This window comes from Vicia villosa, linkage group LG6, assembly GCF_029867415.1.
Source record: "Vicia villosa cultivar HV-30 ecotype Madison, WI linkage group LG6, Vvil1.0, whole genome shotgun sequence".
In the NCBI taxonomy this organism is placed as follows: domain Eukaryota; kingdom Viridiplantae; phylum Streptophyta; class Magnoliopsida; order Fabales; family Fabaceae; genus Vicia; species Vicia villosa.
Genome location: NC_081185.1, coordinates 116,653,321 through 116,667,733, shown reverse-complemented (window position 1 = coordinate 116,667,733; position 14,413 = coordinate 116,653,321). Strand labels below are relative to the sequence as shown.

The window sequence follows — 14,413 nt, the reverse complement described above, 5'->3', positions numbered from 1 at the left end:
CACATGCTTCTTTTCTTTATACTTCTTTTCTTTTCTTTCTACATCTTTTAATTCATTACGGCTTCTTTTAAACATAAATTTAATTTTAAAATTAGAGACTTTCATAAAATTACACATTATTTCAAATAATGAAAATGTATAATAAAATTTTAAGGGTGTCCTTAAAGCACTATTCCAACATTTTTATTTCTATAATCAAATTAGTTATGGCAACAAAAATATACTTTAAATATATGATTCATTATTTATGTTGGATTAAATCATCTATAGTGGCATAAAGGAGTATTATATAAGAAAAACATAGTAGTTAAGAGGAGGTTCAAAATTTATTCTTGGTTTATTTATTCATAATAGAAAACTGGAACTCGAGTTATAGCTACAAGAGAATGACATTTCATCCTCTGCTTACTATGAACTATAGCTCTTTATAGCATACATGCATAATATTTATTACTTATTACAAGATAGATGATTCCTTATTTGATGGCTTCCTTACTCTCTTTGTAGAGGTTGAGCATTTGCAAAGTAAGATTGCTTTTGATTCTTTAGGAGTCTGTCAACCTCCCTAGAAGATCCAGGAAATGCAAGCTCTTTCACTGGCCTCTGTATTTGGCTTATGACATTGTCCTCCTCACCTTCAAATTTTCAATCAACCAAAAAATTAATACTTAATTAGTATATTTCCTCATAAATCATCACCTTTTTAGGAAAACACTTTTGTTTATATGTCATTTTCAAATTTCAATACTATATTAAGAATATAGCATACCTGCAAGGAAGTATCTTTCGTTGTTCTCGGCATTGATTCCAAATCCAATTAGGTTGAGATTCGAGGAGGCATTTATGGCAACTGGGTGACCCGATGGAATTACAAAAACATCACCTGGAGAAAACCTAGCTTTGTACCTTTGCACTTGTTTACTTATCTCCTCTTCTTCTTGCCTTTCTTCCTCATCACCTTCTTCTCTCTTCTCTTTTTGGTTCTCATTTCTTTGACCCACGAGTTCAAAATCTCCTTTTCCTTCATTAACCGTTACTATCACAATGGCTCTTGAATTGTAGTTTGGCAACAATAAAGATCCCTAAAATTAAATTTGAACAAAAAATAATTTTAACAACGACTTTAGGTAATTAAATAGGGTATTAAATAACAAATTTGTTGTAAATGAGATGTCAACTTAGTGATATGATTTTGATCTTATAATTAAAACTAACAAAATAAAATACTCTAAAACACTTGTAAAATGATTATAAGTATCTTTTTAATTAATAATAATATATAATTTGTTGTTTAGTTTAGTTGCATGAAAATAATTTTGCTATACCTCCTTAATATCCACAGACTTGACAAATATGTCCAAGTCTTGAAGTTGTGGATTTTTTTCTGGGGTGATCTCAAAGAATTTGCCATACTTGTTGGAATAGATAGGATTGCGACTTCTCAAGTTGAATGGTTCAGATTCCGATGATACACTTTTTTGGGAGCTAGACTTTGCATTTCTGCCAAGTTCCTCAATTTGTTCCCTTGATATTTTTACTATTACATCTTCTTCGCGGATCTCTTGTCTCCTGTCCCTAAGGCTCCTTCGGTGTTGTGGCTCTTGTTCCTGCTCTTCTAAAAGAACCCTTTCTATCTCCTCGTAATCCGTCTTTATTTTTAACAATATATAAAACGACAAAGTGAGTATTTAAATAAAGGTAACCAAACAAATACATGAATAACAAATAAATGATGTGTTTTGTATGCTTACATTGAAAGCAGCCTCTAGAATGTTCTTGCTGAACTCGGATAGAAATGACGGTTGGTTTTGAGTTCCAGATAATAAGAAAGACTGTTGAAAATGACAAATAAACAAGGGTAAGAGTAGAAAAAATTTGCAATATAATGTGGAAAAATAAGGTCGCAACTATTGTAGTGATGCTATTGCAGATCCCTCTAAATTTGTTTTATGTGGTTGCATGGAGACCATGTGTAATATGAGAAAAGGTAAGCGCCAACTATATTACCTGCAATTGACTGAGTCTATTTACTGGGATGTCGAGATTTAATACTCTAAGATCCTCATTATCATCTCGATTAGCCAAATAAGTAATGGTGCCAGCAGGGAGTTTGATGGTATCGCCACGTTCAAGATTGAAAGAGTTTCGATCATTGCGATTCAACACTGTGATGATGGCTTTTCCTGCAAATTACAATTAACATTATATATATTCGCAAGCTTATAAAGTGAAAAATATTATTCTTTATAAAGAAACTATTTATAATTAATTTGTAATATATAAATTGGTATGTGATACATTACCACTAAGGACTACAAGGACGGAGTCAGCATTACTGAACTGTGGAAGTAAAAGAGTACGAGGTTTGGACTTATATTCCAAAAGACGATAGCTTTGAAGATTTTCAAATATTTTAGAACGTTTATCAAATCTTTGGAGGAGACGAATGTAACCATTCTCGTTCTCATAAAGAGTTTGAAACTTATTAGACTTAATGATAAAAGGATTCTCTTGATCGGATGTAGAACAGACACAAACCGATGCTAGGAAAGCAATTTCCAACAGCATTAAGAGTTTGATCGTAGTAGAAGCCATGTTGATTTGAATTAGTGTGTCACTTTTGCTTACTATGGATGATGAGATGATGAAGTACATTAGGATGAGAGGGTATTTATAACTAAATAAATGAAAGTTGTAAGATTAACATGCACCAACATTTGGCCATAGTGTGCCATGCATGTTGACTAGTGTTGAAGTGAACAAAATTGAGGTGGTACTCAACCTGGGTGGTGGAATTTGTTTGAATTTGATGAACATAGACATTCATATTGCATTCAGCCACATAAGTGGTTTGTTAACAGCTTGTAATCAACGCATTGCATCAATGTTTACGTTTCACTTGAGTAAATAATTTACATTCAATTCTACTTAGGTTTTGAATTTTAATTTGTTGGTTAGTCAAAAAAATGAAAATTTCTTTGGCCACCTCCCTACCTTCTAGTCCACCTCTGGTGAAAAACCCAAACTACCCCTGACTTCGGAAATGCATTTCCGAAATGTAAGAAAAAGGTGTTTTCGGAGATGCATCTCCGAAAGCGCCTTTTTTTTTGAAAAATTTAACTCATTTCGGAAATGCATTTCCGAAAACACATTTTCGGAAGTTCATTTCCGAAATACTGCGCGTTTTGCAGATTAAGCAAAACAGCCCCCTCCCCCAAATCATTTACCCTAATCTTCTTCAAACTCAACCCCAAAGAGATTTTTGTGCAAACCAGTTCCAAGCTACCTCAAAGGCTCCATCTACTTGCTCTATTACATTCTAAAGTCCTCCAATCTATTCAATAGGTAAGCATTTTGATTTTAAGATCTATGATTAAAATGTATATTAGGGTGTTTACAAATAGCAAAAAATGTATTAGGTTAGGTTTATAGTGATATTTAGGATGTTTAGAATGTGTATACATAGGTTTGAATTTTGATTTTGGGGTCTGCCATTGTAGGTTGCAGAAAAGCTCTGCGCAGGGGTGTTTCGGAAGTTCATTTCCGAAAACACCTTCATCCCAGTTTCGGAAATGAACTTCCGAACTGTATCAGAAGTGCATTTTTTTTGTTTTTTCATTTGTCTCGCATATTAATCGACTTCGATTGTTTACAGGAACATGTCAGGCAACCAGCCAGCACGCATCAGACAGGGCAGGGAGTCCCAGACTGCGTCGGCTAGACGCGAGCGGGCGGCGGCGCAGCTGGCGTCGACACGCGGGCGGGGCCGGGGACGCCGTGTGCGCGTTCCACAGGACTTGGTGGAGAGTTCATCTGCTTCAGGCTCTAGGAGTAGGCTGGCTCGGGTATCTTCTTCCCGCCAGCGAGAGGAGGAGGATGAGGATGAGGAGGAGGTGATACCGGATGTTGACCCTCCAGTCGGGGAGGAGGAGGAGCAGGAGGAGCAGGAGGTGGATAGCTATCCGGGAGGGCCTTTTGACACTTCCCTGCTGATTCACTACCAGGATCACGTCGCTCGGCGGATCTGGGAGGGAGAGGTATTTTTTTTAACTTAGCCGTTTATTTGTCACCATTTTTTATAATTTTACCGTTTATTTCTCGCTTATTTGTTTTTTTTTGTAACAGGAGAGAGAGCCATTGAAAATGGTGAACCACTCCAGGAAGATTTTCGGTCTGTTTAAACCAGCAGCTCAGTGGTTTAACGACCATGTGCGAGGTTCAGGGCTTAGCGGGCTCTGCATGACCGGGTACACCACCATCAGCACCGGCATGCAGGGGGCATTTGTGGAGCGCTGGCACAAGGAGACGTCTTCTTTCCACTTGCCGGTGGGGGAGTTGACGATCACCTTGCATGACGTCCAGTGTCTTCTCCACCTGCCCATCAGGGGGTGGCTGTTGGACCACTCCAGGATCCAGAGGGTCGAGGCCATTGAGTGGATGATGCACTATTTGGGCATGCCGCACGAGGTTGCTCACCTGGAGTGCGTCTCGACTTCTGGGTGTCATGTCCGGTTCAACACACTGAGCCTCTATTTTGAGTTCCACCAGGACGCGGCGGCCGAGGCCGAGCAGGAGGGTAACGACCTATTCAGGGAGTACCACCGCGGCTGCGCTCTCCGGTGCTGGTACATGCATGTGGTAGGCGCTGAATGCTTTGTGGACAAGAGTGCCAGGTACGTCGACGTGGCCTACCTCCGCTATTTCATGGACCTGGATACCGTTCACCAGTGGAACTGGGGGTCAGCTACTCTGGCATATCTCTACCAGAAGCTGAATGAGGCCTCCAACTGGAGGACGAGGCAGTTGGTCGGATCCTGCATACTGCTTACGGTACGTTTTATTTTAATACATTATCGTATTTATTTATTTATATATGTTTCGTATTTAATTTTAATACATTATCTTGTTTCTGTTTCAGAGCTGGATCATCTCCTACTTCTCCCGCATCCACGGCTACCACCTCGATCCTGCGTACGTGGACGCCTTGCCCAGGGCCGCCAGATACGATCTCCCGAGGGGGAACGATGCGGTGGGACCATACCGTGGATACCTGGACTGCACTCTGCACGACGACGTCACCTGGAGGCCGTTCATCGACTACACTCAGATTGTCCCCTTTGACGGCATTGCACTTTATTCTGGCTGGTTGGCTTGCGGGACCGGCATCATGGTTCGATATCTCCCTGAGCGGTGCATGCGTCAGTTCGGATTCGTGCAGCGGATACCCAGGTCACCCTTTGAGGCTGTTCCCGACACTGTGACCCGAGTGCAGCTCACTGCCATATGGGAGCATTGGGAGGATCATGTGGTACCGCTGGAGTACCGTCTCACTCGGGTCACCCAGGACTGGCACTGTGAGGAGGGATACGTCACATGGTTCTACCGGGTGTCACATCCTCTTCTGAGACCCGACATTCCCGGCGCTCCTAGGCCAACACACGAGGAGATCCTGGAGAACCAGCAGGCCGAGGATGATCACGCCATTGATCTCATGCCGATCTGCCAGCGGATATCGATGATTGGGCAGGACGCGTTGGGTCGAGGTATCGTGGAGCGGGGCGGTCCAGAGGAAGTCGTCGTGATGGAGATGATCGTCACTGATGCGGGCCGTGCGGCGACATACACGCGGCAGAGGAGGTCTCAGGGCGAGAGGTTTAGGCACACCCAGTAGTGGTCGGGTTTATATATTTTTTGTTATCGGATTGTATCTTTAGCACATTATTTTTATTTTTTTCGGTTTGTATATATTATTTTCATCGGATTAGTATTTTTTTTTTGTTTATTTATCATATTAGTATTTTCAGTTTATCTATTGCTTATTTTATTTGGCGTTTACGTTTAATTAAAATGCGAGACTGTTTTAGATAAAACATAAAAAAAAAAACACAGTTTCTGCATAATTCGGAAATGAACTTCCGAAACCCCCCAAAATCTGAACAAAGGTGTTTTCGGAAGTTCATCTCCGCAGACACCCCCCATGAGGTGTTTTCGGAGATGCACTTCCGAATTAAGGAAATTTTTTTAAAAAAAAAGCGCTTCGGAAGTTCATTTCCGAAGCAGGGGTATTTTGGGATTTTCGCTAGGGGTGACCCCCATAGGGAGGTGGCCAAAGAAATTTTCAAAAAAATCTTTTAAACAAATTTAAAAAAATACTTGTGACATACATACATTTCAGCCAATTACCCACACTTTACCGTAAACGTAAACCAAATTTACGAGCACACATTATCTTAAAATTTTCTCATCTTTTTTTTCTTCTAATTTATAATCTTAATAAAATAATATGCCATTTATTATATATATATATATATATATATATATATATATATATATATATATATATATATATATATATATATATATATATATATATATATATATATATATATATATATAAAGTAATACGTCTAGGTTCCTCACTTCTTCTCCACGTTTCGAGGAATTAACATGCCACCCCCCAAATTTTACATGGCACCTTCCATTTTACATTACTCCCAAAATGCTCTTGACACTATTTACTCAAATTTTTTTTACCTTTTTCTGAAAAAAATTATTGTTGTCAATATAATCAAAAAGCAAATTTTCGGTACCTCTTTTTGGCCGATACTGAAAATGCTTTGTTTTTTACAAAATTTCGGAATCCATTTACTGGAAATTTCAAAATTTCTGGTGCGATTTAAAAAAATAAGTCCCAATATTACCGAAAATTTGAAATTTCTAGTATTTTTCATATATCGGAAATTTCAAATTTTCGAAGTATTGGGAACTGCTGCTACATATACCAGAAATATTTATACATGTACACTCTTGATACATTATTCCCTTACCGGAAATTTTTATACATGTACCGGTAGTTTTATACATGTGCACTCTTGATACATTATTCCCATGATCAAGGTTTTAATTTTTTCATATACCGGAAATTTCAAATTTCTGGTTTTAATTTTAACAGCTGCTACATACCGGAAATTTGAAATATCCGGTACCGAAATTTTAAATTTCCGGTATGTAGCATCAGACACAGTAAATTGGTAAATCCAACAAAATTTCCGGTATTTATATGAAATTTCTGGTACGGTACCGGAAATTTCAAAAAAATCTGATATTTTACAGGAATAATTTGGTAAAAATGCACTACTTGGAGGGTGACATGTATAAAATGAGGGGTGTCATGTTAATTCCCCTTCCTCCCACATTTCGTACCATCTTTTTTAATGTTTTTTCTTTCTTCACTCTCATTTATGCTCTTCACTTTCAGTTCCGCTCTCTATTCTCTCATTTGATCTTTTATCTTTTTTTATATAAGCAACTTTGTATTAAACAACACAAAGAACGCTAACCCAATACAAAAGAAACAAATTCAAAACAATGTCGGATCCGAAAAACCAACCACAAATCAAAACACAGTTACACCTCCACTAAATCTGACAACTTAGCAAACCAAACGTCTATGTCAGCGTCTAAGCCTCTTTTAGCTATAATCTAAAACTAGTCCCACCCCATAGATTTTATACGGTTAATTATCTCTCCGAGAGTCTAACAACAATCGCAAAATTATCACAAATGTAATCAACCAATTATTGATCCATTCTAACACTTCCCGAATCCACCTCCTCACCTGCCAGCCACTCAAAAGCAGCCTCCCACACTCTCCTGGTTCCGCTACTCCCAAAGAAAGGATTGAAGAGACTCTCGCCGGACAGAGAGAAAATCTGGCAAGTGGTAAGAGACACATTAGTGATGACACCTCTCCGTAATAACTCTACTCTAAAAGGAAGGCTATTAAGAATAAGTCGCCATCCAAAAATCTTAACCTTTTCGGGAACCTTCGCTTTCCAAATATTATTAATCACCTGACTTTTATCATTATTTAAGAAGATACCAACAGACCTCGCTTCGTACAAAATTTGGTAATAATTCCTCACCTTAAAACCATCCTGGTTACGCCCGAGATAAATGCATCGACGTCATTCTGCACACTGAGAGAATTTTCCAAACGAGCAAACAAGACATTCCAATCCTCTGATAAAACTCCCACGAAATCCAACCCAAAATCCCACCTCCAATTCCCATTCTCCCACCATCCTAAGTCTGCCACTTTCCAATCCTTCGACCCATACCCCTCAAACAAATTCGGAGACAAACCTTTAAGAGTAAAATCTCCAGCCCATCGGTGATTCCAAAAATCAAACATATGGCCAAATCCTAATTTTCACAATATTGAGCTAAAAAACCAAGATTGACCATTGAAAATACTCATACGCACGACCCTCACGTCTCACCACCACAACGAAATTTTTTTCACCTTATTCACCGCCACCTCCTCGTGAAGACAATTCAATCCCTCACCATACCTAAATTCAAAAAATCAGACCAAATTGTATCCCTCTCCGCCAAGCACTTCCAACCCCATTTGCTAATAAGAGCAAGATTAAACAACTCCACATTTTGACACCCAACCCTACTTCCTCTTTAGCCAAACATACCTTATCTCAACTGACCCAACAAATACCTCTCTTATCATCCTCTTTTCCCCACAAAAATTGCTTCTGTATTTTAATAATTTCCTCCCACACAACTCTAGGAGCTTTAAAAAACGACAACCAATAAATTGAGATATTATTCAGCACATAATTCAAAAGAGGTACTTTACCTCCAAGAGAAAGATTCTTGCCTCTCCAAGATGAAAGCCTTCTCGTTAACTTTGAGAAAATCAGCTTCCACGTACCCTTTCTCATGTGATTTGTTCCAACTAGAATGCCAAGAAAATAAAAAAGCAGTTTACCGATATCACAAGGCAGGAATGTCGAAGCCGCAATTAGAACCTCTTCACTAATATTGATACTAAACAACTTGCTCTTTTTGAAGTTGATACATAATCCAGACACTAGCTCAAAACCCCTCAAAATATACAACAAACATATGCCACCAACACATCCTACCATAACTAAAGCACCCAATAAAAATATGACACAAACATTTCCTACCATAGCCAAAATATATAAACATCATAACACCAAAACACTTAACAAACATATGACTACCAAACACCACAACAACCATTTCTTCCTTTCCTCAACGAAGAATTCACACTAATGTCACCATTCAATTGATTAGGCCACTCACCAATAACACCATCATCCTAAATATCACACCCAAACTACAACAACATGGGAAAGGAACTCAATTACGACAACATGTTAATGCAGACACGGGACTTCGTGGAATTATGAGAATTGCTTATGGAAGATGGTGATTCTCCAGGGACCTCGTATCAAACACCTCAGGTGAATCTAGGGAGGTCTGTATAAGGAAGGACATATCAGGGGTATTGATCTGGTGGCCACTATGATCAAGCGGGTCGTTATCATTAGTGCAAAAAATATTCCCGCATGTAATCCGAGTTAAATTGAATAATATTAGTATTTCATAATTTATTCTTAATTAATTAATATTTTTAATTAACATTAAAAATTAAAATGCAAAAAGCGGATGCGCCAAATGATTTGACGCTCCATTTGAATATCAAAGTGTAGGCCCAATTGAATTGACTTGCTCTACTAGAGGCGCCAATTAGAGGACTTATCCTGCCAACCTCTCAGTTTGACCTGGCACCCCCTAGTTTTTCATAATATCCATATAACCCTTGTCAAAAATTTATCAAAAAGTTCGAACGAAAATCTAGTAGAACAAGTTAAATATCTGGTACAAGTTAAAAAAAATGGTTGTATACATAAAAAATCGTGTATACCAATTATTTAAAAAAATAGGTACGTAGAGAAATTACCGATTTTTAAAAATCATGTATATTTACCCGATTTTCTACAAAACGTTGAAAAGATCGAAAGTCTAAAATTACTGGTTTTTTCAAAATCCTCATTCAGATACCGTATTTTTTGCGGAGCTGCGAAAATCCGGTAAGTTAATTTAAGGGTTGAGATTTTGTTGATAGTTTTGCACGGCTGTGATTGCACTAACCGTTTTTTGTGGTCCAGAATAAATCCAAAATTGTATAAATAGGAGTCATGTGTTGTCAAGAAAAACATCTTAAAATGCCTCAATATTTGTTTAAGGCAGAAGTGTACTTCAATAGGGTGAAACCTCCTGTTGAGTTTGGGCTCCCAGAGGGCACCACATATCTCACTCTTATGAGATCCAAATTGAATAACATGTTGCCTCAGACCGAGAACAGAGAGAAGATAAGATCGATTTTCTTGCACCATGGATTGATACTGATGGAAGGGTGAAATACGATTATATTGAGTTGAAGGTTATGTAGAGAACATATCACTGTAGGCTAACTAAGAGACCAGTCGAGTTTGATGCGACAATTTCTAGATCTGCCGACGACATGATTAAGATGTTGAAACATCCAGAATCATCTAGCAGTGTTAAGGTTTACTAATTTATTATTGTTTTGTTAAATTATGTAATCGTTTTTATACGTTATGTAACCATTTTTCAAATGTTAAGTTATATTCATCATGCAATAATGGAAGTTCCAAAATGTTATCTAATAAAGTGTGTTAGGAAAATTTTTGAGTAATATTGCACATAATATAAAAATAATACAAAAAATGATAATAAGATCTAACTAGGTCCCCTACGATTTAAGTGTGTTGCCTGCGATGCCAAAGTACAAACCTCACCAATTGGGTTTCCCATGAGGTTATCTGTAATGATTACTATCATCTGTAAATGTTGTTGGCCATTTTCACCATGTGGAGGCAGTGGAGGCGGCAACACGTCATCAGAAGGTCTACTAACATGAGAAGGTCGCACATTATCTTCATGTTGCTCTGGTGGGATGATGCAAGGGTGTGATACTGTAACGTACCACTCTAAGTACCCTTTCACACACTGCATAGAGAACAAAACCTCCATTGCACGATCTCCAATGGCACAGGCAGAGATGATAATGTAACACCCTTTAAACCCCACGGAAAATATATTGCATGATCAGAGTAAAAACATGTATATCAAATAGGGCATCACATGTATTTCAAAATATAAAGAAAACAAAACAACATCAATTCATCCTGTCATGTTCATCACACATATTTAACATGTTTCATATGCATATCACAACGGACTAATAAAATGATACCAATAATGAAGTCTCATAACATAAAGTCATGCATAGAAGCATTAGGCACTAAGGTCACATATCACATAAACTCAACATATCCAAAATATAAAAAGAGTATAAGAATAATCTCTCAAAACATAAAAAATAAACATAAGTTAAACGATCCCCGTGTTACACAACCAGAGCATGAACTCTCTACATAGGAAATGCGATAAACAAAGAAATAGCTCCTCGACTAAATCCTCGTAAGCAAGCACCTCTACTCCTCAATACCTGAGCGATTTCGTACAAAATATCATTTCAACATAAGAGTGAGAATTCATATCATTATAGAGAATATATAATAATAAGCAATGTATAACAACATACAACAAAGAATTCCACACACTTCACATATACATGTATTCAACACTTTATAAATACATATCACATGTTTACACGTATGATATAACTCAATAGATTCAAGATAATCAAGTAAATCATTCACAATTGTCACCAAAGTACCAATCACACAATTATAACATAATCACACCAAAACACAATTCACATCGACACATGTGACTCCAATGCGACTCAATGCAAATGCATGTGGTACCAATGTTATCCTTAACAGATTCCCCGCGTTCATCTCCAAGACAGATAGCCACCAAAAATAAGCCCGTCCTCTAGGCTTCAAACCCATCTCCAACGTTTTGGACAAGTCACTAGTTTCCCACGAAACTAACGAATGTCGCCTCTTTCTCACTTGATAAATGAAGGCATGTGCAAATACCGACAACTATATGAAATTAAGACCATCTCCAAATCTTAATCATACAAGCATATATCTCATCATTCTTCATATATGAATTCACCTCAAATTTTCATAAACATACACATATTCATGTTATCAATCACGCACGAAAACATCTTCATAACACTCACCAAATCAACACACCACAAATAACATGTAGCAAACAAAGCTCAACAATGTTATTCTCAACCAATTTCAATTCAAAACTTACATACATGAAAGTTCAAGTATTATGTTCATACAAAGAATTGCCTTAAAAGTCATCCAAACATCAATTCTCAATATATATATATATATATATATATATATATATATATATATATATATATATATATATATATATACACACACACACACATACATGTCATTTTACACAACCACACAATTATTAAATCACCTAATTCCAACAAAGTATTTTTATTGAAAAGAATGTCGCGCTAGCTTTCTAACGCTTCGAACGGGAACTCAAACGAAGTTACGGTTCAAAAGTTATGAATTTTTTAAGTTTCGCACATTTGCTGCCATAATGTTTAGGGAATCGACTTCCACTTTTTAGGAATCGATTACCTCCACTCCAAAAGCAATTTTTCCAGTTTTCGACTAGTAAATCAATTTCCAAAGTGGGTAAATCGATTTCCACTGTACCAGAACCAAAAAAAACTGATTTTTATGCTACTAAACTCAATTCTAACTCAATTCCAAAACCCCAAACCTCTTCTATCAATAACCCAATGTTTCATATCATCAACACAACATATATGTATCAATTACTAACATCAAAACATGTTTCTAACATCAATTTCATGGATTCTCAACAAAACCTAACATGTCAAAAACCTAAAATTGAAGTTCTCGAATCCTAACATGTTACTATCCATTACTCATGCATAATTTACCCCATAATAAGATGAAGATTCACTCTTACCTTAGTTGATTTCTTCCCCTAGGGTTGCCTCCTTCTTCTTTCTTTCTCTTTTCTCTTCTTCCTCCTCTTTTTCCTCTTTTCTTCCTTTCTCTTACTATCTTTCTAATTTCCTCTTGTTTTGTTAAACTCTCACTAAAATAACATTCTAAATGGGCTTACTAAACAATAACCCCACCTTTACTCATTCTAATACACTATTAGGCCCAATTAATTATTTTATAATTCTCACGCCAAATAACCCAAAACACATATATATCACAAAACACACAATTTAATTAATTATCAAATCACATAATAATCAATAAATCAAATCATTAATAAAATAACTAATAAATAAAAACGAAATGTTACAGATAACGTTACCAACAAACCATCTATCGACGCCCTTAGATGGAAGAAGAGGGATTGGTCGTGGGATGTCTTGGACATATTCAAATTGGCGTAGACACCTCTCAAGTAAGTGTCTAGCCACCGAGGTCTCCCACCACATATAACCCGAAAAGTGAAGTATTATCAAACTTCTGATGCACTCTATGGTTTGTGTATGGTGTCTAGATGACATCATTTACAATCACGACATCAATTCTCCTCTTGTACTCCACAACACCTCGTAGGTGTGCATGCCTGTCTTTCCATCTCTTGGCCCGCGTAGACCCAGTAGTGGTAGGAATAACATTTCTCTCACAAAAGTACGTGAAATGTTCGTATAGCCAACACTACATAATAACATAGGCAAATTACACGCATCCAACATAGTAAAATTTGAACTATCGAATTTTTTGAAATTACCGATACAAAACATACATTTTTCTAGATATTTCTAAATAATCTGTAAGAACAATGCATTTTTCTGAATATTTTGAAATAACTGGTAAAAATATTTTTTGAAATATGCGATAAAAACCATGCATATCTACTGGTTTTTTCAAAAAAAATCCGGAAAAATAAATGCATTTTTACCAGTTATTTCAAAAAAATTGGAAAAACTTATGTAGTTTTATCGGTTATTTCGAAATATCCGATAAAAATTCATGAAAAACATGAGTTTTTATCGATTTTTTTTTTGAAATATGCGAAAAAATGCATGTTTTTTCAAAAAAAAATAAAGCGGTATAGGTAGAAAAATTCGATAAAAAGTGATAGTTATTGGTCATAAATGCGGTAGTTTGCTCGAAAAATCTGACATTGATGTGAGGTTTAAAAATAAAACTCGAAATCTTCCAATGGATTTGTGAAATGAAATTTTTATATTTGAGAGGGTTAATATGGTAAATGCATAGGATGTGGAGGGTGTCATGTCAGGTCAATTCGCTTGATTTTCCTTCTAAAAAGTTAATGGTAGCTCCAATGTAATTGACTTGAGCTCTTGAAACATGACAATTTTAAAAATATTTATAAATATATGATTATTTTGGGATTATTGTTCGAGTGGAGGCGTCAATTTGCTTGATTTGCCTTCTAAAAAGTTAATGGTAGCGTCAATCTAATTCACTTGAGCTCTTGAAGCATGACAATTTTAAAAATATTTATAAATATATGATTATTTTGGTATTATTGTTAAGATACATGATTATTTTAAAGAAAAACACATTTATACATAGGTCAG

General features: G+C 36.6%; 1 protein-coding gene across 1 annotated transcript; it reads right to left on the bottom strand.

Moving 5' to 3' along the window:
• Positions 1-307: 307 nt before the first annotated feature.
• Positions 308-2,646, bottom strand: LOC131612170 (provicilin-like). Its single transcript, XM_058883980.1, has 6 exons — positions 2,304-2,646; positions 2,008-2,183; positions 1,752-1,832; positions 1,326-1,649; positions 770-1,082; positions 308-635 (listed from the first exon to the last, which is right to left on the bottom strand). The coding sequence occupies exons 1-6, from the start codon at positions 2,593-2,595 to the stop codon at positions 493-495; spliced, it is 1,329 nt and encodes a 442-aa protein (XP_058739963.1). The 5' UTR covers positions 2,596-2,646; the 3' UTR covers positions 308-492.
• Between the last annotated feature and the right edge of the window lie 11,767 nt (positions 2,647-14,413).

Coding starts and splice junctions, on each gene's coding strand:
- LOC131612170 (XM_058883980.1), bottom strand. CDS start 2,595: ATGGCTTCTACTACGATCAAACTCTTAATGCTGTTGGAAATTGCTTTC. Junction 1,650..1,751: donor TTCTAGAGGCTGCTTTCAAT/GTAAGCATACAA, acceptor TTAAAAATAAAG/ACGGATTACGAGGAGATAGA. Junction 1,083..1,325: donor AGTCTGTGGATATTAAGGAG/GTATAGCAAAAT, acceptor ATTTAATTTTAG/GGATCTTTATTGTTGCCAAA.